Here is a 22486-nt window from a genome sequence, read left to right on the forward strand (position 1 = left end):
CATTCTTTACTTGAATAGACCCTAAACTTTGGCCGTGTTTCCTAGAGAATGGTGCTTGTATTTATTTTGTATCTATATGGTGGCATGAAGTGGCGCTAAGGAAAGAGGATCTAAAGCACGTAATGGAAAATTACAGTGTCCTTTTTTATGGTCATTTATTTAAAAACAGACTAACAGATTTTTTTCTGTTTCTGATTGAGAACTTGTAATTCACAGCACAGGCTTGCCGTTTGGTATTGAAACGCTGAATATCGTCTTTGTGTTTTTACTGACGTCAGGAGTCTGATTGTATTAATATGTTTCTCAAGGCACAACCTATAAAAGCAATTTTCTAGTCCACATAAAATATTCATGCGAATACAGGCTTTTTTGTTTTGATGCTGCATTCTTTAAGTAGAGAGGGTTGTATTGTTTTCCTCAGGGCGCTTTGGGTCAGAAGCACTAGCAGCTTCTGTTGAGAATTCGTGGCATTTCAAATAGTTTTTGATACCGAAATAGTACGAGTCCTGTTTGACGCACCCGCCAGCGACAGGGATGAATGGGGATTGTGGCCGTGATCCCCGCCCCCCCGGCTGGCGTGCAGGGCGGGCCTGAGGACAGCTCTGCTCCGGCCACCTCCCCTGCCCCTGGCCGCCTGACTGCGGGGCTCCAGGAGCCAGGAGGCGGCATTTCTCAGGAGGCCTCGGGAGGCTCTCCTTGTCCTGCAGCAGGTCCGGGGTTTGCTTTGGTGTCTACCTATAAACGCAGTGTTGTTTTCCGATGGGAGGAAATGGCAGGAGCTGGCTATGGTGTAGCCGATGTGGGTCATGACTAGCTGTCCATTCTGTCTGCTCTGCTTTTCACTGTCTGGAGCAGAAGAGTGAAGTTTTAGGTGAGACCTCAGAATGGTAAACTGAGGCAGTACACCCTCCCTTTCTGAGAACTGGGGAATACAGCTGCTGACATCAGCCCATGCCCCGGCTCTTCACCCTCTGCACCCGCCAACGCCCCTCCCCGTCGTCTGCCGGCCCCTCGCCGTGCCAGCATCCTCTAACTTCCACCATGCCGAAGGACTAGCAGGGACTGCCATGGAGTGTTTCCCTGGAATATTCCCTGTGATTCCAGACTCCAAAGAATCTGGGAAAAGTTTGAGGAAACAGAGTGAATCTCAGCTTGCATGTTTTGGGTATGCACAGCCCGCGATGCCCTGTGACTGAGAAGGGACCATGGGAACAGCCTGTCCTGCCCCCTGAGCGCTGCTTCTGCCTACCGTGCCCTCCCATGCCCCCGACGCTTCCCTGCGGCCTGCACCCCATGGCCGACCCCTCTGCGTCTGCGGCCCGGCTTGTCCCAGCATGGCCCCCCCGCCAGCCCTGCCCTTGGACCCACTCACCCTGTGTCCGCACGACCCTCCACCTATGCCCTGACCCCTGGGCCCTTGCTCATGCCCTGCCGTGAGGCTCCTGGAGACACAGCCCCAGTGTGGACCCTCCCCCAGCCCTGCCGTCGGCCCACCGCCCTCTCTGCTCTGCTTTCTTGCTGCGGCCCCGTGCCTGGCACAGAGCAGGAGGCCCCACACGCCTCCTCAGCAAAAGTTCGGCCTATCATATTTTTGAAGTTAATAAAAAGGCTCCCTTAAAAGGTGTTTTATGTTCAGCATCAGATGGTCCCCAGACCCTGTCTATGAACAATTAGAATGAGGAGAGGAGAAACCAGAGTGAGCAGCAGATGGGGCTTCTGCCCAGTGTGTCAGGGACGGCCTTGTTACAGGGAGGATCTTCTGTCACCTCGGGCCATCTTGCAGCAGGGGCCACTCCTGACCTGCCCCGTCACGGGGGCTGATGAAGCATTGCAGCTTACCAAGTGCAGGGCAGCGGGCTTATTTCGTGAACTCTCTGTGGTTCCTTCCTTAAGCTGAAACGTGGCAGGCCAACCAGGCAAGCAGAGTGAGAGAGATTAGGGGCTGTGTTTACCTGTACAGGTGGACTTGCGTGTTCTCCCTCCAGCGGTCGCGGGCTGTGTGGCTCAGCGCCCCTGTGGTGTGTGTAACCTAGAAACACCGAGTCAGGCTTGCCCTCAGAAAGCAGAGGCTGACTAGGTTGGGGGGGGGGCGGCATGCCCTCTGGCTCCCCTGTGTCTGCGAGGTGGGCAGGCATACAGCAGGTCCCTGGGAACCGCCTCCTGACCACCGTGGATGCGCAAGGGCGAAGCCCACTAGCCGGCCCCAGTCACGATGTTTTAGGAGGCGTCCAGCCCCGTCACACATGTGGACGAGGAATAATACGCCCCTTTGGGAAAGAAGAGCATGGGCCAAATTCCTGTAAGAAGCCGAGTCCTGCTTCCTTTCCTCTGCGTTTGCTCACTGAGCTGCCCTCCCTGCCCTCCTGTTTATTCCTTAAAAGAAAGTCTGAAGCAAGGGGGGGAAGTATGGAGGTTTTATAAAACTGGAGCTATTTATACAGTTTTCCTGTTTTTCTATATTTCATACTAAAAATGATCAAGAAAATACCGGAAATTGACAAAATCCAGTCTTTACCAGCTCACGTGTGGTGGGGTGGGTGGGATGCCACTGCACCCGGTCCTGTTCCTGAAAACAGTTTGTGTAGATTTATCTCGCATAAATAGCAGCTAAAACCCTCTTGATCTCTCAAGCCTGAGACTCTGTTAGAAATCCATGTAAACAGCTGAGGGTTGCGTTTCACTAATTGGGAGAAGAAACGGAAGACAAGCAGCCCACTGGTATTACCCGGCCGTCTTAGGGCTCAGGGAACAGGAGAATCAGATACTTTCTTAGGGTGCTCGGATCCGAGTATTTCCTGACCACCCTCTGGGCTGCTCTGTCTCTTCCCTCTGTGCCCCGCGGTCCAGGGTGAGCCACCCCCGCCCCCTCCTGAGGGAAACTGGCCCAGGCCCTGGGGCCTCTGTCAGCCTGGACCTGCCAGCCTCGGGGAGCTCCGGGCCAGGGCAGTAGCCAGATTGGCTTTGGGGCCTGGGGGTGGGAGAGACAGCGATTTTCTCAAGGAGCCGGAGGGCCCACCCCCATCCAGGACACTGGGGCTCAGAGAGGCCAGGTGACTTAGGGCCCAGGGCTTCCCAGCCCTACCTCATCAGAATGGCCGGCGTGGCACCTGCTACCTGGGCCGTGACCACAGAAATGCTGTGTCCTGAGGGGCGATTCCACGTATGGGCCCCATTTTACCAGAAAGTCTGGCCTGTAAGGCTGTGGAGGACGGACTTCCCAAGGAAGCAGGTGATGGCTGGAACTGGAGGGCCCTGTGGCCGGGACATCTGTTTGGGAGACGCTGGAACAAGGTCAGCTGCATAATGTGGCCCGACCTTCAGAGGGTGCGGGCGGAGGGGCCCTGATGGCACGGAACTGGTCCTTGGTGGCCCGTGTCTGTTGCGTTTGCTCTCCCACCTGAGTGCTGGGCTCTGTGGAGGGTGAGGTCTCAGTCTCCTGCCCCGGACCCCCGAGTCTGCTGTGTGCCACTTGAGGAACTGGGCCCAGAGCAGGTTGTGGGGGAGCTTTCTGGAAGGGACGGGAGCTTGTGGGCCTGTGTGCGGCAGGGTGCTGCGGAGCTCAGGTGGCTGGGCCGCCACTGCAGCTCCTTAGGGGATTTTGTGAGCAGAGCCCAAGGGGCTGTTTGTCAGCGAGTCTGAGGAGCACCGTCGCGGCGTCTCTGGGCAGGGCCTTCCTGCGTGCCTGTGCACTCAGACGTGAAGCTGTGTGGAAGGAGCTTCCTCCGCAGCCTCTTCCGCAACGGCCGTAATTTCAAACTTTCTGCGTGCTTTTCCTCGCTGTAATTGGGTATTGATTTGTAAGCATTAAGATTGATTTAGCTTCTGTTTCTAATCAAAATCATTTGAGCTTTTTTTCAGCAGTGCAGTAGTCCCGGGAAGAAAATCCATTTCTCTGGTCCTTGTAGAGAAGCCCATAGCCTGATGAGCGTGCTTGTGCAGGCGAGCCGGGGAAGCGGTTATCGGCTGCGGTCGGTAAACACGTTCTCCATGGAAACGTGCTGGCCGCCAAGCCTCTATCTGGACCACTTGAGGGGCCGCACACTGTCCTGTGGTTCCTGCACACAGTCCTCAGTAGCTTCATGAGAAAGATGGAGAAAAGGAAGGCCAGGCTGCCCCTCCCCTCACTGGCGTTCGGCTCTCCTTAGAACCATTTTCTTTCATTCTCTCTCTGTTGACTTTCAGAAATGACGTCAGGACGGCCGTGGGGTCTGCGTAGGGGCCTCTCGTGGCGGAGGGTGGGGTGGGCCGTGTGTCTGTGTGAGCATGTACCCTGGCCTGACCTGCCCCTCGGTTTTGCGATCTCTGCACTTGAGGAATGGAAGGCCTCCAAGGCCCCCCGGGTCCTGCGTTTTGAGCCCGTCAAGCAAGACTGGGGGAAGAGGCGTCCCGCGTGTCCCCCATGCTCGAGCGCACGGCACCCTTGACGGAGGCCAGTGGTGTGGGGGAGGGCGGGGGCGGGGGCCTGGGGACGCCGTGCCACTGCAGTGACCGGCGCTTCTGTGCTGTGCTCTCTCCCACAGTGGATGTGGCCTCCGCACTGCCTCTGCAGGTCGCCCCCCCGGCGGTGCCCATGGACCTCCGCCTGGACCACCAGTTTGCGCTGCCCGTGGCAGAGCCCACCCTCCGGGAGCAGCAGCTGCAGCAAGAGCTGCTGGCCCTCAAGCAGAAGCAGCAGCTCCAGAGGCAGATCCTCATCGCCGAGTTCCAGAGGCAGCACGAGCAGCTCTCCCGGCAACACGAGGCCCAGCTACACGAGCACATAAAAGTAAGTCAGTTGGCGGGGCACCTGCGCACCTGCGGGAGCCTTCCAAATGCCAAGCTCCTTGTGGCATGGGAGAGCCGCTGCCGAGGCGTGCTCCCACACGGTGACACACAGTGACACCCAGGATGCTCCTCGCTGTGCCAAGACCAAACTGCCAGGCGCCTGCGAGTCCAGCAGCAGCACGCTGGTCGGGTAAATTGTGGCATGGGTGGCGCGTCGTGGGAAAGTCACTGGCGCAGGAGCGGACTTAAGAGAGGGGACGTGCTTGTCATCACTTTCATCCAAAAATACAAGCTATGTCCCCAAATAGACAAATTACCAGCGAGAAGGAATAGTAGAATATTAGCAGTGATCACCTTTGGGTGGTGTATTTACAAAGCATTTTTATTTTCTTCTTGGAACTTGTCTTGTCTTAGTTTCTCTCATTGATCCTTTATAATTGGAAAAAAATACTAATATTTTCTTTGCATTTAAATTTATTAAGAAACAAGCAGATCTTTTTTTTGATATGTAGTCTCTGTAAATATGCAGTCTGATCCCAGGGTTAAAATTAAATGTGTTGGAAAGAACCATGTGTTGGTGACGTGTAGCAAAGTTGTATTATGTTGTTGACAGATGACCTGTGAGGGTGATACGCTCCACTGTGTTTAGAACCATGTAGAGCAACACCATCCCATAGATACAGGCGGGCGGATTAAAAGTCCAAAGGTAATCTTACACTCTCCAGTAGCCACCCTAAAACAGAGCCGAAAACCTCAGGTTGTATAAGTAATCTGTTGCTGTGTGACAAAATACCCCAAACTTAACCATTTAAAACAAAACAAGCACATGCATTATCTCATAGTTTCTGTGGTCTGAACAAGGGTCTTCCTAGCTGGTGGCCGTGACTTGGGGTCCCTCGTGAGGCCACGGTCAGGCCTGTGGGGCCCATTTGCAGGCTCACTCACGTGGTCATGGGCAGGAGGCTCAGGCCTCGTCCCCAACAAAGCCCCCCACAGTGAACGGCCTGAGTGTCCGACGTGGAAGCCCCAGCGTCTCCTGTGGCCTGGTCTTGGAAGTGACCTACTCACTGCCCTCCCTTATCCTACTGGTCGCGCAGACCACCCGTGGCTCATCCTGGGAGGGGCCTACACGAGGGGCAATACCAGGAGGCAGGGATCAGTGCGGACCACTGGGAGCCTGGCTACCAGAAGGTAAAACCAATCTCCATATATCTTATTTAACCTCATATTTCTGAGATATTTCAATGTGTAATCAATATTGAAAATGTTGTTCGCACTGAGTCTTTGGAAACCGTCGTGGACCATCTACGTAGAGCACGTCTCCATCTGGCCCGGCTGAGTTTCACGCCCTCTGTGGCCACATGCACTCGGTGGCTTCTGTGGTAAAGCACGCCTGTGGAGGATTAAGAGCCCACACGCGGTGCTACTGGATGCTTCCAAGATGCCCTTCCAATGGAGATCTGTACGGCCCGTGGGCAGACATTGCTCAGCTGAGCCTTGGCTTTTTTGGGCTTTAGCCGGTGCCATGCAGAATCTGCATGGTGCATCTGTCTGTTTCTGCTTCCACCCAGTGCTTCCTTCCATCCCAGGGTCTCAGCCTCCCCTCCTTGTATACGCCCAGTACTGCGCAAAGTATTTGTTTAATAATCACTGTTGAGAAGGTGAGGGAAAGGTCAGTGTGCCAGGGCCAGTGGTGTCGGTTCGGTGTGTGGGCTTGCTGGCGGACTCGCTGGGTGAGGCCGCCCAGCAGTGTCACCTGGCTCAGTGGACTGTGTCACAGGCCCGGGGTGCCCCTGAGCTGGCCCCCCCTCCTCAGGCACCCAGCCATGTGTGAGCGCTTTCAAAGGCACATCTCCAAAGCTCTGTCCTCGGGCCTTATGGGAGCCGCGCACAGCAGGCCCCGGGTCTTGGGAGTTCTGACCGCTGCTTTGGTGTTTGGGGTGTGGGTTTGCGGTTGCTGCGTCTGCTGCTTTCCCCCTGACTAGGCTGGCCTCCTTGGGTTAGCGCAGAACAAGCCTAGGCCGGGGTGGGTCCCTGAGCTGCTGGAAGCCCAGGCTGTGTGGTTTTGACGGTAGAATTCCGAGCAGCCCGGGGGTCCTGTGTCACAAGAGGCGGCACTGGCCTCCGTGCATGCCGGCCCACCACCGGCCATCATGAGGTTTTGCTTTTTAAAAAGTGCACTTGGGTCTGGGCTGGAGCAGTGGAGGGGTCCAGGGGAGCAGGTACCGGGCCCTTCCTCTACCCAACACGCGGGCCTGCGGCTGGCAGCTGGCCTGTCTGGTGGCCAGGCTGCGTCCTGCTGCAGGCCCCATCCTGGGTGCGCTTGGCTGGACGCGGCCATGTGCCTCTGGTGTCCGGGGCCGGGAGAGGGGTCTCTGTGAGCCTGGCCTCGGGAGACGGTCGCTTGCCAGCTGGAAGTCACGGTTGTTGGAGTTCTTCCCGGTGGCCACCTGTAGCCCATGCAGTGGCCTTCATCCCTATCTGCGAGCCCTAAAAGCAGACTCCTGGCTCTCCTGTAGCTAGCACGTGCTGCCCACCTGCCCAGCCTGGGCCACCCCTTTCACGGCCACGGCCCCGTGTGCCCCCGGAGGTCCTTTATCCTGGCGTGCCCCCCACCTCCGCACTGTGCGGCCCCTCCCATGCACGGCCTCGCGTCTGGCCCTGGCTGCCCTGCGGGTCCAGTCCCCGCCTGGCTGGGGGGAGAGCTCGGGGGCTGCGTTCTGCCCTGCACACAGCGTGCGGCTAGGAGACCGTACCCCAGCTGGCGGCAGCGGCCTTCTGTGCTGACTGGGATTTGAGAAAGATGTATGTGCCAGCTGAATTTGCAGCTTTGACTAGAAAGTGAGAAATTGAGACAAGGCCCACCCACGTATGAGAGGGGTCATCGGGTCGACAAGGAAGCAAGAACCAGGAAGACCCTTGGGAGGGGTCAGTGCCACCACCTCAGGGCAAGGCCAGGCTGCCCCCCTGCCTGGGCCTTCTGCCTGGAGTGGGGCTGGCCTCCCTGACACCCTGTGTCCCCACCTGGGGCTTCCGGACTTCATGTCACTGCTCTGGAGATGGAAGGGTCTCCTTCCTGATTCCTCACCTCAGCACGTGCAAGCTCCAGAGCAGGTGCCACACAGCCATGCAGGGAGCACCTGGCTGTCGGGGTGCTCCTCATGCCAGGGGTCCCCCCAAGAGCTCCCCTCACCCACAGGCCTGGATGCTCTAAGAGGTGTTAGAGCCCCCCCTACATGTGGCTCTCACAAATGTGGGTGCCCCATAGATGCAGCCCCCACACAGATTTGCCCCCACAGATGTGGCTCTCACAAATGTGGCCCCCCAGATTTGCCCCCTTCCACAGATGTGGCTCTAAGCCTGGTTTTCAAAAACACAGGGAGAATCTCAAGTTTACATGTTCTCTGCATTTTAATCATTTTTTAAATTTTTTTTTTAAGATTTTATTTATTTATTTTTGTGAGGAGGGGAGAGATCAAGTGGGGGTAGGGGCAGAGGGAGATGCAGAATCCCCACTGGGCAAGAAGCACGAAACAAGGCTCAATCCCAGGACCCCGGGATTGTGACCTGAGCCAAAGGCAGAAGCTTAACCGCCTGAGCCACCCAGGCGTTCACATTTCTTTTATTTTTTCATGTAAAATGGAGATTGTAAAAGCTGTCTAACCTCTGTGATTGTGTCATTACATCAGTTGGCTTCCGTTTGGATGATTGAAACTCTCTTCATAAGCCTTCATATTGTGGGTGACATTTGGCAGTGGTGTTTGTCAGATTTCTTGAACATACAATCTGATTCCTGTCATTAAATCATCAGTGAATTTGCACAGGATTTTATGATTAAAAAGGGAATAGTTTTTAAACTATAACTTAAATTGCTAACTTCGGGTAAATAAGATCTTTTGTAAGTTTCAATGCTCAATGTCACACTTGTCTGTGATGCAGTTTCTTTGCTGGTCGTGGCTGATTCGGGCACCGTGTCCACTTCTGTCCTGGACTGTCAGTTCTCTGCGCCACGGGGTCCCAAGGGAGTGGCATCACTGAGGCAGAGGAGAGTGTGAGTTTGGGGGTGGTGAGTGTTTGTGCCCAGAAAATCGTTAACTATTTCATCAACCGGAATTGCATACATGATTAAAAGACCATTATCCAGATTTGCCGTTTTGGGAGTTAGTTATGTTATTTTTAATTTTTAAAAATGTTATCAAAGAAATACATAGCATTACCTACTCGAGCCTGCCCGTCCCTGCCTCCCGCTGGTATCCCAGGCCTGAGGTCTGTTCTGTGCCCCACCCCACATGGCCAGCTGTGCCCTTCCACGAGAGATCCCATGTGGTGATGTCCCCCTTGTAGGACTGACGTGGCTCTGCTCCCCTGCATCCGTCAGGTGCCTGCAGACACTGCCACTTTGGGGCCCTCCAAGTACTCGGGCCGCTGTCTGAAGAAAGAACTCTGTGGGCTCTCCATGCTTGTGTCCGTGGCGCATACCACACAGTGACTCCGTGCCCTATGGTTCAGCTCTTGGCTCTTCCTCCCTTTCCCATCGGCTAGGTCCCCGTGTTCCTGATGCAGATCCCTGTGGGCAAACACCAGTGGTCACTCTCAGGGCTCCCAGTCCTGCGGGTCTTGTGCCACACTCATGTTATTTTTAAGTTTAACGATGCCATACGTGATTTTTACGTTTTAAGGTATCTGAAATCTGAATGTGGTACATCTTTAGGTCAGGACCACTGATTTAGGCATTCATTTTATGCAAAAAGGACAATAGTTGCATCCTATAAGCCAGCACAAGGCCCTTCCTGCTTGAGGGGTGACGACTGCCGTTTCAGAGGGACCTTGAAGACTGCTGTGTAGTGTCTTGGTTGGCTTTTGCTGTGTAACAAACCGCCCAGACACAGCGCTTAGCACAGCCCGCGTTTTGTCTGCTGAGGGTCTTTGGAGCTGCTCCGCAGGTGTGGGCTCACTCTCATGCTCCTGTGGTTAGCTTTGGCCAGCTGGTGGCTGGATGCCCTGGAATGGCCTCACTCTCTGGTTTGGTGGGTGGCAGGCAGTTAGGGGCCAGTGGGTTATCTGCTGCTTTCAGAGTTCCAAGCTCACAGGAGGGCAAGTATGTTTTAAGCAGAATCTCAAATCATAGATGCTGTTGCCCTCTGGCCAAGGCAAGTCTCGAGGCCAAAGTGAGAATTCATATGGAAATACGCCCAAGGCAATGGACGTTGGGAGGCATGCAACAAACGGGGGCCCAAAGTGCAATAGTCTTCTCCAGGGGCACCCCCCAACCAGGTTCAGATGGGACTGGGCACCGGGACAGCACTCACTGACTGAATCGGGGGCACCACGAAGAGGAGGAGGGGACATGGCTGTGGGTCGGGGTGCTGGAAACCCCCAGCACCAGCCAGAGTCACCATCTTGGCTGTGGTTCTGCGTTCAGACATGCGTCCCTTCACCTCCCTCCATGGGCAGTGATATTTTTATAAATGTATTTTTTTTTCATTTTTTGCAAATATATTTTGGTATTGGGAACTCGTTAGCATTCAGCCTCACTGACGGGACGTTGTGAGAACTAATGGGGGGGGGTTGCCGTGGGTGCCACCAGGGAACCAAGATGACTGCCACCCAGATGCTGACCTCCTCTTAAGGGTCGTTTAGAGAGTGGTCCCCGCAGACTTTCCTGTGCGGCCTGTTGGGGGGCAAGCCCTCTGCACCCCAGGAGGCCCCAGTGTCCCTGGGCCCCGGGACCCCTGGGCCGTGTGTGTGGGAGCAGCAGGGCCTGTGGTGGCATCCAGGCACTGCTGTTTCACAAGGGACGTTTGCACATGAAAATCTCTCTCTGATCGTGTACATCGTTACCGTTAATTATTGAATAATTGGAGATTACAAAGAGGAAAATGTTACTCCAGCGCTGGGAGCTAGGGAAGCGCTGACATTTGAAGTGAGTCCCTGTCATCTGGTGTGTGTGTGTGCGTGTGTGTGTGTGTGCGTGTGCGTGTGCGTGTGCGTGTGCGGACTTCTATGGGATTGGGATCGTACTCTGACGTGTGTTCTGTTTATTGCTAACATTTCTCTCTGTTGCTTATACTTCAAAAATAATGATTTTAATGGTTTATTGTAGTCTCACAATGAACCGTAGTGAATTTAAATAAGCAAAAATACTTGAGTACTTGACCATTAAGGTCCTTTCCAGTTTCTCGCATGTTTTTAGCATCGTCGTGCATGCATCATGCACTCGTCCAGATAGAGTAGAAATGGAACTGCCGACCCAAGGCAAGTGCTCACCCGTCCTGTTTGTTACCTGGTGCCACGTACAACCCACACCAGTCCCGAGTGAGCATGTGTCCATCTGTCTAGCTCTGTCTCCCCCCCCGACCCCCAACATCACTTGCTGATTTCACAGACAAGATAGGAAAGCAGTAGGAACCAGGACAGGCGGCAACCCCCCCCATCAGGCCCCCACCAGTGGGGAGGGTGCAGCTGTGCAGGGACTGCACCTCCCGGGGGTGCGGGGCCGTGACTCACCCCTGCGGTCCCATGCATTGCTGGCGCTTCTCCTCATTCAGTTTCCAACCTGTCTCACATCCTGTGTGTGTTTCCTCGATTGTGGGCAGCCATATTTCTATATGTTTATTGACTTTTTTCATTTTTTGCTACTAATTATCATTTTCTTTGCTCTTTTTCTATTGTCCTGCTCTTTTTGGTATATGAGTATTCTCTATAAGTTGAGGGCAGTATTTCAGTGTCCATCCGATGCTGTCATTTGGCTGTTCATTCTGTTTGTAATCAAATAGGTATCTACATGAACCACGGGTTTTTCTAAATGATTGAAATGGCGCCTCACATCCTTGCCAATTCAGGATGCTCTCCTGATGCTGCTCAGGCAGGATGAGCACGTAACGGGGAGCGAGGCTCTGCCTTGGGTTACTCAGCCTTTCTGTGCTTCATTCCCATGAACTGCCCCTGTGCTTCTGTCTGGGCTCCGTGAGCATGTCCAAGAGCAGAGCAGGCCACAGCATGCCAGTGGGGAGATGGACGTTTCCCCATACGAAACATCTGTTCGGGTTTTTTCCTTCTCTTTTATGGAAAATACTTAGTTTTTTCCTCATTCCTTTTTTTATTGTGGTAAAATTCACATAACACAAAATTTATGATTTACCATTTTGAAGTGTACAGTTTAGTACGTTTACAATATTGTATGACCATCACCACGATATAGTTCCAAAATATTTTCATCACCCCCAGAAGAAACCCTGCATTCATTAGGCAGGTACTCCCCATCCCCCTGGCCCTGGCCACACTGATCTCCTTTCTGGGTCGGGCCATGTGCACGGAGTCACACCGCGTGTGGCTCTTTGTGTCGGCTTCTTTCACTCAGCGCAAGACTCTCAAGGCTCATCTGTGTTGTAGCTGCTTCAGTGCGTCCTTTTTAAGGCTGAATGATATTCGGTGTGTCTGTTCCGCAGTCCGTCTGTCCATCCATCAGTGGATGGACAGTCGGGCTGTTGGCACTTGAGGGTGGTTGTGAGTTGTGCTGCTGTGAATGTCTGTGCACGTGCTTCTGTTGGAGTATCTGCGTTGAGTTCTTCTGGGGAGATTCCTGGTTTGGGATTGCCGAGTTACATGGCAGCTCTGTAAACCTGGCTCACTTTTGTATTATAGGAAAATATACAGTCCATAAAATTTACCACTCTTGCGTCTTTGAGTCGCAGTCGGCGGCATTAAGGACGCTCACGCTGTCGTGCAGCCATCAGCACCGTCCATCCCCAGAACTTTCTCATCTTCCCAAACAGAAACACTGTCCCCATGAAACACGGACCCCCTCTGCCCCCAGCCTGGGAGCCACCCTTCTGGCCCATGAATTGGACTCTTCTAGGCGCCTCATATTAGTAGCACCATACGATATTTGTCTGGAACTAATGATAAATGTCAAGCGTCTGGGTACTCAGGGTTGTGTGCCGCTAGCAAGGTACCTAAGGCCACGTTACCAGCAGGCGAGGTCAGTGCCACATGGCTCTGCTTTCGGACCCCGCGTATGCACACCTGCTGTGCTTCATAGCAGGCACCTGGGCACAAGGGTAGGACACAAGTGTCTAGGGCCAGGGGCTCCCCGCCACTGTCCTTTCCCGTGGCCAGCCCCACACTGGCACTGGGGACCCCCCCAAACTCAGACGGTCTTCTTAGTTACTTAGCTGATTTTACATATATACATAAAATTCTCGAATGAAAACCAGTCAAATGGATAAAAGTCAAGACCACCCTGTCTTTGTAGGAATATTACGTACCACATGTCGGATAATGCCGCTGAGGTGGAGAAATAAAATGAGCTCCATGTAATTCCCTAACGTTTGCAGGTGTTCAGGAGAGTGAGCAGCAATCTGTCCTTGGGCTTTTCTAAGAATAGGGACCTTTGGGGATAGATCTTGATAAGTAAACTGATGGTTAAATATGAACTCAGAAGTAACTGACCTCTAATTTAACCATCAGTCATTCTGTTGCGTTTCTAATAAGAAAGGCAGGGTGAGCTGGAGCAGTGAACTGTGTCCAAACCTCCAACAGACAGAACAGGGCAGGGCGGGGTGAACCGCAAGCACTGTGGGGGATGCAAACCCTGTCCCCGGCCTAAGGAGAGCTTGGGTGACAGATGGAAGGAGGTGTCGGCTGGGACCCCTCTATTGTGGGTAGAGTCATTTTTCTGCTTTCCAAGTGGTCTGGGCTCAGGGGTACCCAGGGCTAGCTTATGGCAGGTCTTGGAAATGTTAGTGGCACTCCATGCTTCTGGAAGCTTCTCTCCTGCATTTTGGCCTTAATGCCCCTGGGAAGGCTATGAAGAGGGAGAATGCAAACGTGTGTTGAGAGGGTCTCATGAGTATTAGTTATGCCCCATGTAGGACTGACCCCCCCCCACCCCCCCAGCACACACCTGTGGCATGCCTGATACATACCTACGCGATGAAAACTTTCAAGAGCCAAAACGGTGTAAAGCAAGGAAACAATCACCACTAATTTACATGGAAACCTTGTTGAGTGTTCTCAGGTCTAGAAAATCACCTCTCTTAGGCTTTTTGGGTACTTAGGACACAACTTGCTAACAGATGCACAAAATCAATGGAGATGAAGCCCAGACGCTCCCAGACACAGCTCAGAGCTCGGCGGCTGGACGCCAACATGCCGAGAGAGGCTCCTGGGAAGGAGTTTGGTGGGGGGGGGGGGGGTGCGCGCTGCCCCCGGGATGGCTCGCTGCAGAACCGACGCTTTCCACATACGTGTTCTTTTCACCTTTTCTCATAAGGTGAAAATCCTCTTCAGGTTTCTTTTGAAAATAGGTACTAATGTAGGTCTTTCTTAAAAGCAAAGTGATGTAATGCAAAAGGAAGGGGTGGACACCTGTGCTTCCTCCAAAGGTTCATTCAGAGGCCTCTCGATCCCCGGCCTCAAAGGGTATTTCCAGTCTAATAGCTGAAGAATAAAAATCATCCCCACGCTGTTTGAATTTGCTTGTCCTTTTTTACTCACAAGGCTGAACTTTTACACGTGTGTGTATGTAGATATGAAATCTGTGAGTGTGATTTGTGCTGTTTCCACGGGTAGGAGAGAGTCCTAAGAGCCATTTAGTTGAGAGCGTGAGTCTTCTCCTTGCAGGGAGAGCGATCACATTGAAAGGAGACCTGGCTTTTTGGCCCTGGGAGCCCAGGCGTGATGTTTACTCTCATTAATACCTGTCCCAGGTGGCTGAAGAGACATTGCCCCAGGCCCCGGGGTTTCAGGTCACCTGAGGCAATGGTTAATGGGTTGTTGCAAGTCGGGTTCCTGGGAAAGCTCGCCCTGTGTGCCACCCAGAGTCCTGCGTCATCCCTGAACCTGCCTGCACCCAGTCAGTGTGCTGACGGAAGGAACTGCTTCTAAACCAGCCGCTTCAGTTTCTAGGCAGTCATTACAGGCAGGTGGATGGCCTTGCTTAACCCGCTGCCCTGAGGACTGTTGACGACATTCCAGCTCCATGCTGGGCCCTGCTTTTCCTTTGCTACCAGGCATTTGTGGCCCATAACACTTGCAGGCTTTATAAAGCATCAGCTGTCATTGTGCCTTCTAGAGTGTAGCGGAACTTTCTGTATATTTCCAAAGGTGGCAGTGGGAGAACTTTACGCGCTACAGAGAAAATCTTGTCCCATGCTGTGCAGAAGAGACTTGCAGCGTGCTCTCATCGCCTCCCCTATCCGGGCTCTTGCTCCTCAACACGCTGCCTTGGATCTGGTCCGTGACCCTCCCAGGCTCCCTCGCCTGCCATGGCCTAGGATGCCAGTCTGCAGCAGCAAGGGGGGAAGGGGGTCAGTCACAGGTGGAAGCTTTACACAGCCTAGAACCCTCATGGGAAGTGACTCAGGGGGTGGGGGGGAGGCTGTGGACGGGAAGGAGCCAGGATTGCCACCAGTGGGACCAGACACAGGTCTCATGACGAGGTGCTTCTGAGGTTGAGCCTTGACGGAGAGCCTAGAGTTCCAGCAACAGAGACCTGATGGGTGAGGGTGGAAGGTATGCAGGCCAGCCAGGCTTGCACCGGCTCTGCCCTCACTGCCCCCTCCGTGCCCCTGCACCCCCTTCTCCTGGCTCCTCCTCCCCCCACTGTGCACCTGGCCTGGGCCCCGGGGCTGGGCGCTTGTGATGCACACCTTCCTCATGGGGACTGTCGTGCCGCGGGCTGACGCTGTTTGTCTCTGTGACATGAGTGTCCAGCTGCGGGTGGGAGCTTTGGACCACTGCTGGTTGTGCCACGAGGCGAGAGGGGAGAATGGTTTTGAACTTATTTTTTGAACACACCCTTTTGATTTGAACCAGGAAACCCAGTGAGCTAAAGATGGAAAGGGCCCCATTTCTGAGGACCCCGTGGGGAACAACACCTCAGTCCCAAATGCTCAATAAAACCCACGGCCGAACAGCACGTGTTTCTGGAGGCCAGCAGCCAGCGCCCACGTTGCGAGGAGACTCCCCATTTATGTTCCTCTCGATCAAACCTTGTGTTCTGGCCAATGAGGGTCCCTGGGCCTGCCCTGTGCTCACCCAGAAAGTGAGCGGGAGGCTGTGTGAGAAGCCCCCGGAGCATCTTGACCAAAGTCACAGGACATGCTTCCTGCGCTGTAGTATGCTGAGCCTCCGGTTCCGGTTCTAGATGGAAATGGGCTCGCACCTGCGGTCCAGCACTTCACAGCAGGCTCCTCTGAGCGCTGAGCACGCCAGGCCTTTACAGTGTTGAAGAATGCACTTAAAGTCTGTGTTCATTTTTGATTTAGCCTTTTCCAAGTTACACGGGGAAGTAGATGGCAAGGGCAGTTACTCGTGTCTGTCTGTCTGTCCTTCTGTTTTCGTGATGTCCGATACCAGGCCTTGGGGACAGGCACCCTCACTGTCCCCTTCCTTTCAAAAGCATCTGTCTGTGAGGAAGGCTGGGGGGACGTGCTCAGGGAGAAGAACAGGCCCACGTTGGGCTCATGCGGACGTGAGCACGGGGGTCCCGGCCCAGGGCACCAGCCGGCCGTCTGTGCAGCCTCGTCAGCTCTTCCTTCCTCTTGGCCCATTGTCCTGGGTTTAGGTATGCCTTCCCCCCCCAGCCCAGGCTGCCGGCAAAGGAGGAAGAGAAACAGAAGTGGGAGGCAGCTATCTTCAGCGGTCAGGGGCTGTGCGGAGCGCCAGGGAACGAGCCCCGGAAGCAGGCGCGCGGCTGAGGCTGGCTGGTGTGTCCCTGCGTGCACCCTTCACCGCAGGCCCCGAGACACATCATTTCTGCGGGCCTAGCATCACAGTAGGGGCAGATTGGCGCAAAGCATGTTGGACCCTGAGTGGTTAAAGTCCAGCTCGAGGATATTTCTGTGGAGGCCAGTGAACATGAGGGAGATGGGAAAATGCTCATGGCTGGTTGGCTAGTTCGTTGGTTTTTGTCTGAAGCCAGGATTTAGTGGTGTGACTGGGCTGACGGGACCCTCAGACATGCGGTCCATATCTTTTGAGAGGTCGGGTTGGGATAGTTTTCCTTATTGTGCTTCTTTTCACATCGGCCACAGGAGTCTCCATGTACATTTAAAATCAGGAAGGTACCCTTGACTTTAAAAAGAAGCCCACTGCTAATTCTTGGGGCCCTTGGCCCCTGTGGGGGTCCCTGAGTGTGTGGCCATGTGACGTCCTTGGGACCCTGAGCAGGCTGTGGCCCTGGGGACACTCCCCCCACCCTGGTGCACACGTGGCCCGTGGTCACCCTGATGGGCTGCTGCAGAGCGTGCCTGTGACACAGGGCACTTTGGGGCCCAGGGAACATGGCTTCATAAACGGCCACGGTGTCAGTTTTAAGTATTTCGCAGAACTGCAGGGCCAGGGAGATTGGATTTTGAGCAGCACTGTGAGCAGTGCCCGTGCTCATGGACTTAGGTGGTGTTGACACACTTTCCTGGAAGCTGGCTCACCACCACGTGGGCCGGTCGTTGTCACTGGCCGTGAGGAGAGCGATGCTCTGGGCCTATCAGGAGCCGGCTCGCTGGGCCCCAGAAGCACTCTCTCCTCGGCTGGAGTGCTGTGTGAGGGCTTGTCCGCATTCTGCCCTTCGGTGGAGCAAGGCTCTGTTTCAGTTCACCTTTAAAAGTAAAAATCTGTTTGGGTTTCCACTTCAGTGTGGTCGTTAAACTCCAAAGTCAGAGTCAAAGAAACTGAACTCTCAGGATCTAATTTTTTTTTCCTGAGCTCAATGTCGGCTTAAATAGGAATTCAGTATTAAACTCTGGTCAGAGTAATGGCATCTGTTGTTACTGGTTTTTTTCCTTTGGAAAAATTAGGTGGTGCACATCTTAGTTTAATTTGCTCATAATAGTTTCAATCTGCAAAAAAACACCTTCTCAACACTTCTCCCCCACCCGTAGAATAGTCTCATCTTCACCTCTGTTAGTGAAGTACCAGCTGTAAATGACCATGTGCGTTTGTCAGCATCTCTCCGAGTCCTATTTTTCACAGCCTGAAGGCTGCACTCGTGGGGCACATTTGTCCCTTCCCCAGGGAGGGAGGGCATGGAGGACCCCCCCGGGGGGCCCTGGCCGCCCTGCCGTGCTTGAAGCAGGTACAGGAAAGTGAGCAGGCGTCCCTCACCTCGTACCTCTTCCTCAGTTTCAGAAGCTGGGAGCACAGAGGATCTCTGTGTCACAAGATCTGGGGACGGGCCTGACGTGTGTAGTGACACCGTGGGTGACAGGTGCCACAGTTTGGCTTGTTCTCAGGGCCTTCGGTTTAGGAGCTTCCCATCCACGTTCCTGCCCCCTTCATCTGATAACGCAGAGCACCTCTCCGAATGCAGCGGGAAGGAGACCTGCAGGGTAGCTGTGGGGCATTTTGGGGGAATCAAGTCCTAATCTGTAATTGCTACTTTCATGAAAACTCCATGACAGTATTGTTTTTCTGGGAGTTCGATCGTCCTGTGAATTTTAATCACCAGTATCTGGTGATGGTTGTTTCAGTGTTTTTGTAATGATAATGGAAAGATCTCGCTTTCCTTCTAGGTTCTGGCTGAAAAGTAAATATTTTGAGACTATATTCAGTGAATTTCTGCCTGTTCTTCATTTGCACATTAAATGAGTACCAAGCAGTTGGAAGGGAACCCAGGGCTATGTGTGGGCAGTTTGGGGGTGTGGGTGATACCAGGAGAGGGGGCACACTTGATTATAAGATCTGTTGTTCAAAACACCATTGTGTGGGTTTCTCGGCCGGAGCCGCACTGGGCTGCCCTCCAGGTTGTGCGTTTCTGGGGATTGCCGACACCACGGAGCCCCCCAGCTGCTGGCCGTGGCCTGCTGCAGCTGAGGTGGGCGGGTGCCTTCACCTGTGCACACAGCTGTGTGGCCCTCCGGCAGGATCCCTTCTCCCAAGCCCTGTGGATTCTGCCTAGCGCCCCCGCAAGTGCTCCAGAAGCCACAGCTGGGAAAGTACTGGCTCATTTCTGATAGTCTCACTGTCTCCAGTTCATGTAAGGTGCCTGTTTGGACTGTGATGTTTTTCGTAGGAAAGCTCTGAAAAGTGACTGTCGGTGTCCATGCCATGGACCCCACGGGTGGGCACTGAGCAGGACCCCTTCCTCACAGCCCTGCCCTCACACACCGCTGCCTGATTGGCTGCCAGCCCTCGTCCTCACACCTGGGCTCCACCTGCCTTCCACGAGCGGCGTCTCCCGTGGGAAGGGCACACTGTTGCGTGGGGTCCGCACACCTCTCCCCTTCCTCCTCCCTCCTGCACTGGTTTTGGGCCTAGATACCCCTGCCTCTCTGCTATTCTCTCCCTATGTTCCTGGCTGGAAATGAGTCCCTTTCCCCTTCGTAGAAGGTGGGAGGTGGCCGGGTTTGTGCCCAGTCTGTGGGTCCGCTGCAGTGGGAAATACCACCCAGTTGCTGGGACTCTGCTGTGTGTGTGACCAGACGGGACTGGCTTGAGCTCAGGCCCTGCTGACGTGTCCCGCCCTGGCTCTGAGTCCCATGCGGCTTGGCCATCAGGCCACTTCCCCAGCAGCAGGGCCGGGGAGCCGGGAGGCTGGCTGTCCAGGGCCACTAATGGGGTGTGTCTGCGGAGGCCGGGCAGAGAGCCTTCTGCAGCAATGTCTGGGGGGGGGATGGCCGGAAGGTCTGGCCGGCACGTTGCCCTTAGGCCGGCACATGGGCCAGGCATCCCGCACCCACCCCCGCTTGCACGGTCCGCACTTAGAAGTCGGTGGTTTGTTCCTTTTGCTCATCAGTTGTTAGTGCTAGCTTCGTCTGAGGTTTTGGTGAATGTCCTTTTTATTGGCTAGCACGCATGCTCCCACTCCCGGGTTGTAGGCTTTCTTTGGAGAATGAGTGAGAATTTTCATTTTATAAATTTCTATAATGATCTTTTTCTTTAACATTTTTGGTGTAATATGATTTGAACCTCACAAAAGTCACAGACATGGTGGGTGACATATTACATCTTCACAGAAAAGAGCTCTAAGCAACCTGAAATCCTGTTTTCTTAATTTACAAATTGCTCTGGTTGGTAACAGGAGCTGGTAATTCTGCACTCTGGAGATGGCATCGTGGGAAATGGGCCCAGGGAGCCGGCTGGGGCTCCTGGTGGTGGCACCTCTCCCTCATTCCCTGTGGACTCTGGTGGGAAAATGCTTGACCCGTGCATTCTTTGCTGCCTGGACCCTCCTCCCTGGCAGCACGGGGGCTCCCAGTGCCCGCTCCCCCAGAGCTGGCAGGGGTGGGCGCAGCATGCACAGGAGCACTGAGCAGGCTGGTAAGGGACCAGCAGGAATCTGGGTGTCCCAGGATATACAGTGCCTGCTCCCCAGGGCAGCCAGACGTCACCGTGAGGGCGGTGCCCACGGAGAAGGCAGCTCCATCACACACATTCACACACATGCTCACACCCAGGGCTGGTTCACGTGTCTCTTTGTTGACGACTTTTCTTGGGCACAGAGACAGTTGAGCAGAAAGCTGAGTGGCCTCCCTGGTCCCCTGCCCTCTGACCCTCCAGCACATCACGGGGGCCTGGGCAACGATGCTGGGTACAAAGTCCTATAGGCCCCACTCCATCCTGGTCACCCCTGCCTGCACCTCTAACCCCCAAAGTTTGCTCCTCACAGGAGCCTGTCCATTTCCTTCTGTTGTAACCTGCTGTTCTGAGAGTACAGTGCCTTCCTTACAGAACAGCCCGTCCTGCCCCGCACGGCCACCACCCAGTCCTGCTCACTCCACGTTCCCCGTCCCCTGCCTTTCTGTCACCAAGCGTCATGCTCCAGGCCGGGCCTGCTGGCTTCTGCGTGCCTTGACATTCCTGGCCGGTCACTTGGGTGGGCACCATAGTCCCTGGGAACAGCCAGAGGGATGTACTGGTCTGTCCCTATCTTAGACACTTGATGGCTTGGATCTGGGAGGACACGTGTGTTAGATTTCCTTGCTAGAAAGTTCCGGGGCTGCTGGGCTGCGTGCTGCCCCCACCCTGCACAGGGAACAGGACGGCCGCCCAGCCAGGAGGGGCTGCAAACATGTGCGTTTTGCTTGTTGACAGCCCATCCGTGTTTCTCTCTCATTGCTGGGTGGGTTTCCAGCAAACGGGCGCGTCCAGCCGGGCTGTCGCGAGCAAGCTGCCGTGCCCTTCTCATCCAGGCCTGTGTGTAGATGTGTCCCCATGGCCAGGGACAGGGTTGCTGGCTTCTGGGGGCAGACATGCATCTAACCTGGTGAGGAGGTTTTCCCAGTTTTCCAAGGCAGCCATGCCACATCCTGCTCCACCGTGTCGCTCTCCAAGAACCATTCCCAACTCAGGACATCACCCAGATCTTCGTGGGTATTTTCTCCTAGCAGCTCAGTGGTTTTTACTTTCATTTTTACCACTTAAAGAGTCAGCAGCTGTACTTTGTGTGTGGAAGGGGCAGAGCCGAGGGCCTCGGGTCAGAGGTGCTGGCCGTGCAGAGGGCAGCCTTGCTCTGGGCTGGCACCCGCGTCGGGATGCCTGGCGCGTGTGTGCCCCGCCCCACCTGGGAGCGAGGCCCTGACCGTCTTTGTGTCCCCCTTCCCTGCCCGCAGCATCAGCAGGAGCTGCTGGCCATGAAGCATCAGCAGGAGCTGCTGGAGCACCAGCGGAAGCTAGAACGGCACCGCCGGGAGCAGGACCTGGAGAAGCAGCACCGGGAGCAAAAGCTGCAGCAGCTCAAGAACAAGGAGAAAGGCAAAGAGAGTAAGTGTGTGGGCAAGGTCCTGGGCGGGCGCTGGGGCCTCGCCGAGGCGGCCCTTCCCGCGGGCCTCATGCTCCGGGCCCCGTAAGCAGCGGCCCTCGGGCAGAGCCACCCCCAGGTGGAGCCTGCCGTGTCACCCGCAGCTCTGGGCGCATGTAGGCCGTATCCGTGTCCTCACTCGGGGTGGGCAGCACCACCTTTGGCTTGATGAAAGCATACCCAGCAGGTGCAGACTGGCTTCACCTATGAGTTCAGTCCCAAAGGTTTCAAAGTTCTTTTCTCTTGCAAGCATTTTGTGAGCCCCTTAGAACCAGACCTGGCTTGTGGCGTAGCCCGGGGGCTGAGTGGGGATGCGGTGGCCGACTGCCTATTTTCACATTTGCTCTCTTGACTCCAACGTTTGCTTTTGCTAGTGGCTGTGCTTGGGTGTCTGAAGACCAGTATGGTCTGTTATCTTCCAGGAAAGGAGATGATTCTATGTGCCATTCTCCCTTTGGAAGATTATGGGGGACTGTTTCCCATGTCCCTGGGGAGGAACCACAGCCCACTGCCACGTGCCTAGCCACTGCACCAAGGGCGCCTCCCGTGGGCTCAGCAAGGACCAGGGCTTGTGAGGCCTGGTGTGTGCTCCACATGGGCTGCATCCCCGCAGACTGAGGCTGAAGCCATTTGTCCCACATGCGCGTCTGTGCCTCCTTCTTTGGATAGCTTATTTCCAGTGACACACCCAGAAGCTAGACAGGAGAGTGAGTGGGTGGCACATTCCCAGGCTCTGTTCATTTCCACCCAAGACTGAGTGCTCCGCTGAACTTGTTTGGTGCAAGTTCAGTGTGGGGACTGTAGGGTGACTGACGCTTCCAGTGCTTGTGAGCAAAAATAGTTGTTCTTTCATACTTCGGTAACACACATGAACCTGAGAAATCGGTTATCTTCAACTACTGAAAATGGTTAGCCATCTAGACAAACCACCTTCACAACCCGTTGTTTAGATTTTAATCTGCATACGCATGACAGCATGAG

The 22486-nt window shown here is 54.6% G+C and overlaps 1 protein-coding gene across 5 annotated transcripts in view; it reads left to right on the forward strand.

The window, feature by feature from the left end:
• Positions 1-22486, forward strand: part of HDAC4 (histone deacetylase 4) — a 292587-nt gene that overhangs the window by 171847 nt on the left and 98254 nt on the right. For all 5 annotated transcript variants that reach the window (XM_088021462.1, XM_088021465.1, XM_088021464.1 and 2 more), the window contains 2 exons: positions 4521-4765; positions 21318-21468. In XM_088021462.1, the coding sequence (XP_087877588.1) occupies positions 4521-4765; positions 21318-21468 (396 nt within the window). The remainder of the gene's footprint in view (positions 1-4520; positions 4766-21317; positions 21469-22486) is intronic.

The sequence above is a fragment of the Eumetopias jubatus genome, unplaced genomic scaffold, assembly GCF_037043125.1.
Source record: "Eumetopias jubatus isolate StellerSeaLion01/CBP00866 unplaced genomic scaffold, mEumJub1_p1.0 scaffold_3, whole genome shotgun sequence".
Taxonomy (NCBI): domain Eukaryota; kingdom Metazoa; phylum Chordata; class Mammalia; order Carnivora; family Otariidae; genus Eumetopias; species Eumetopias jubatus.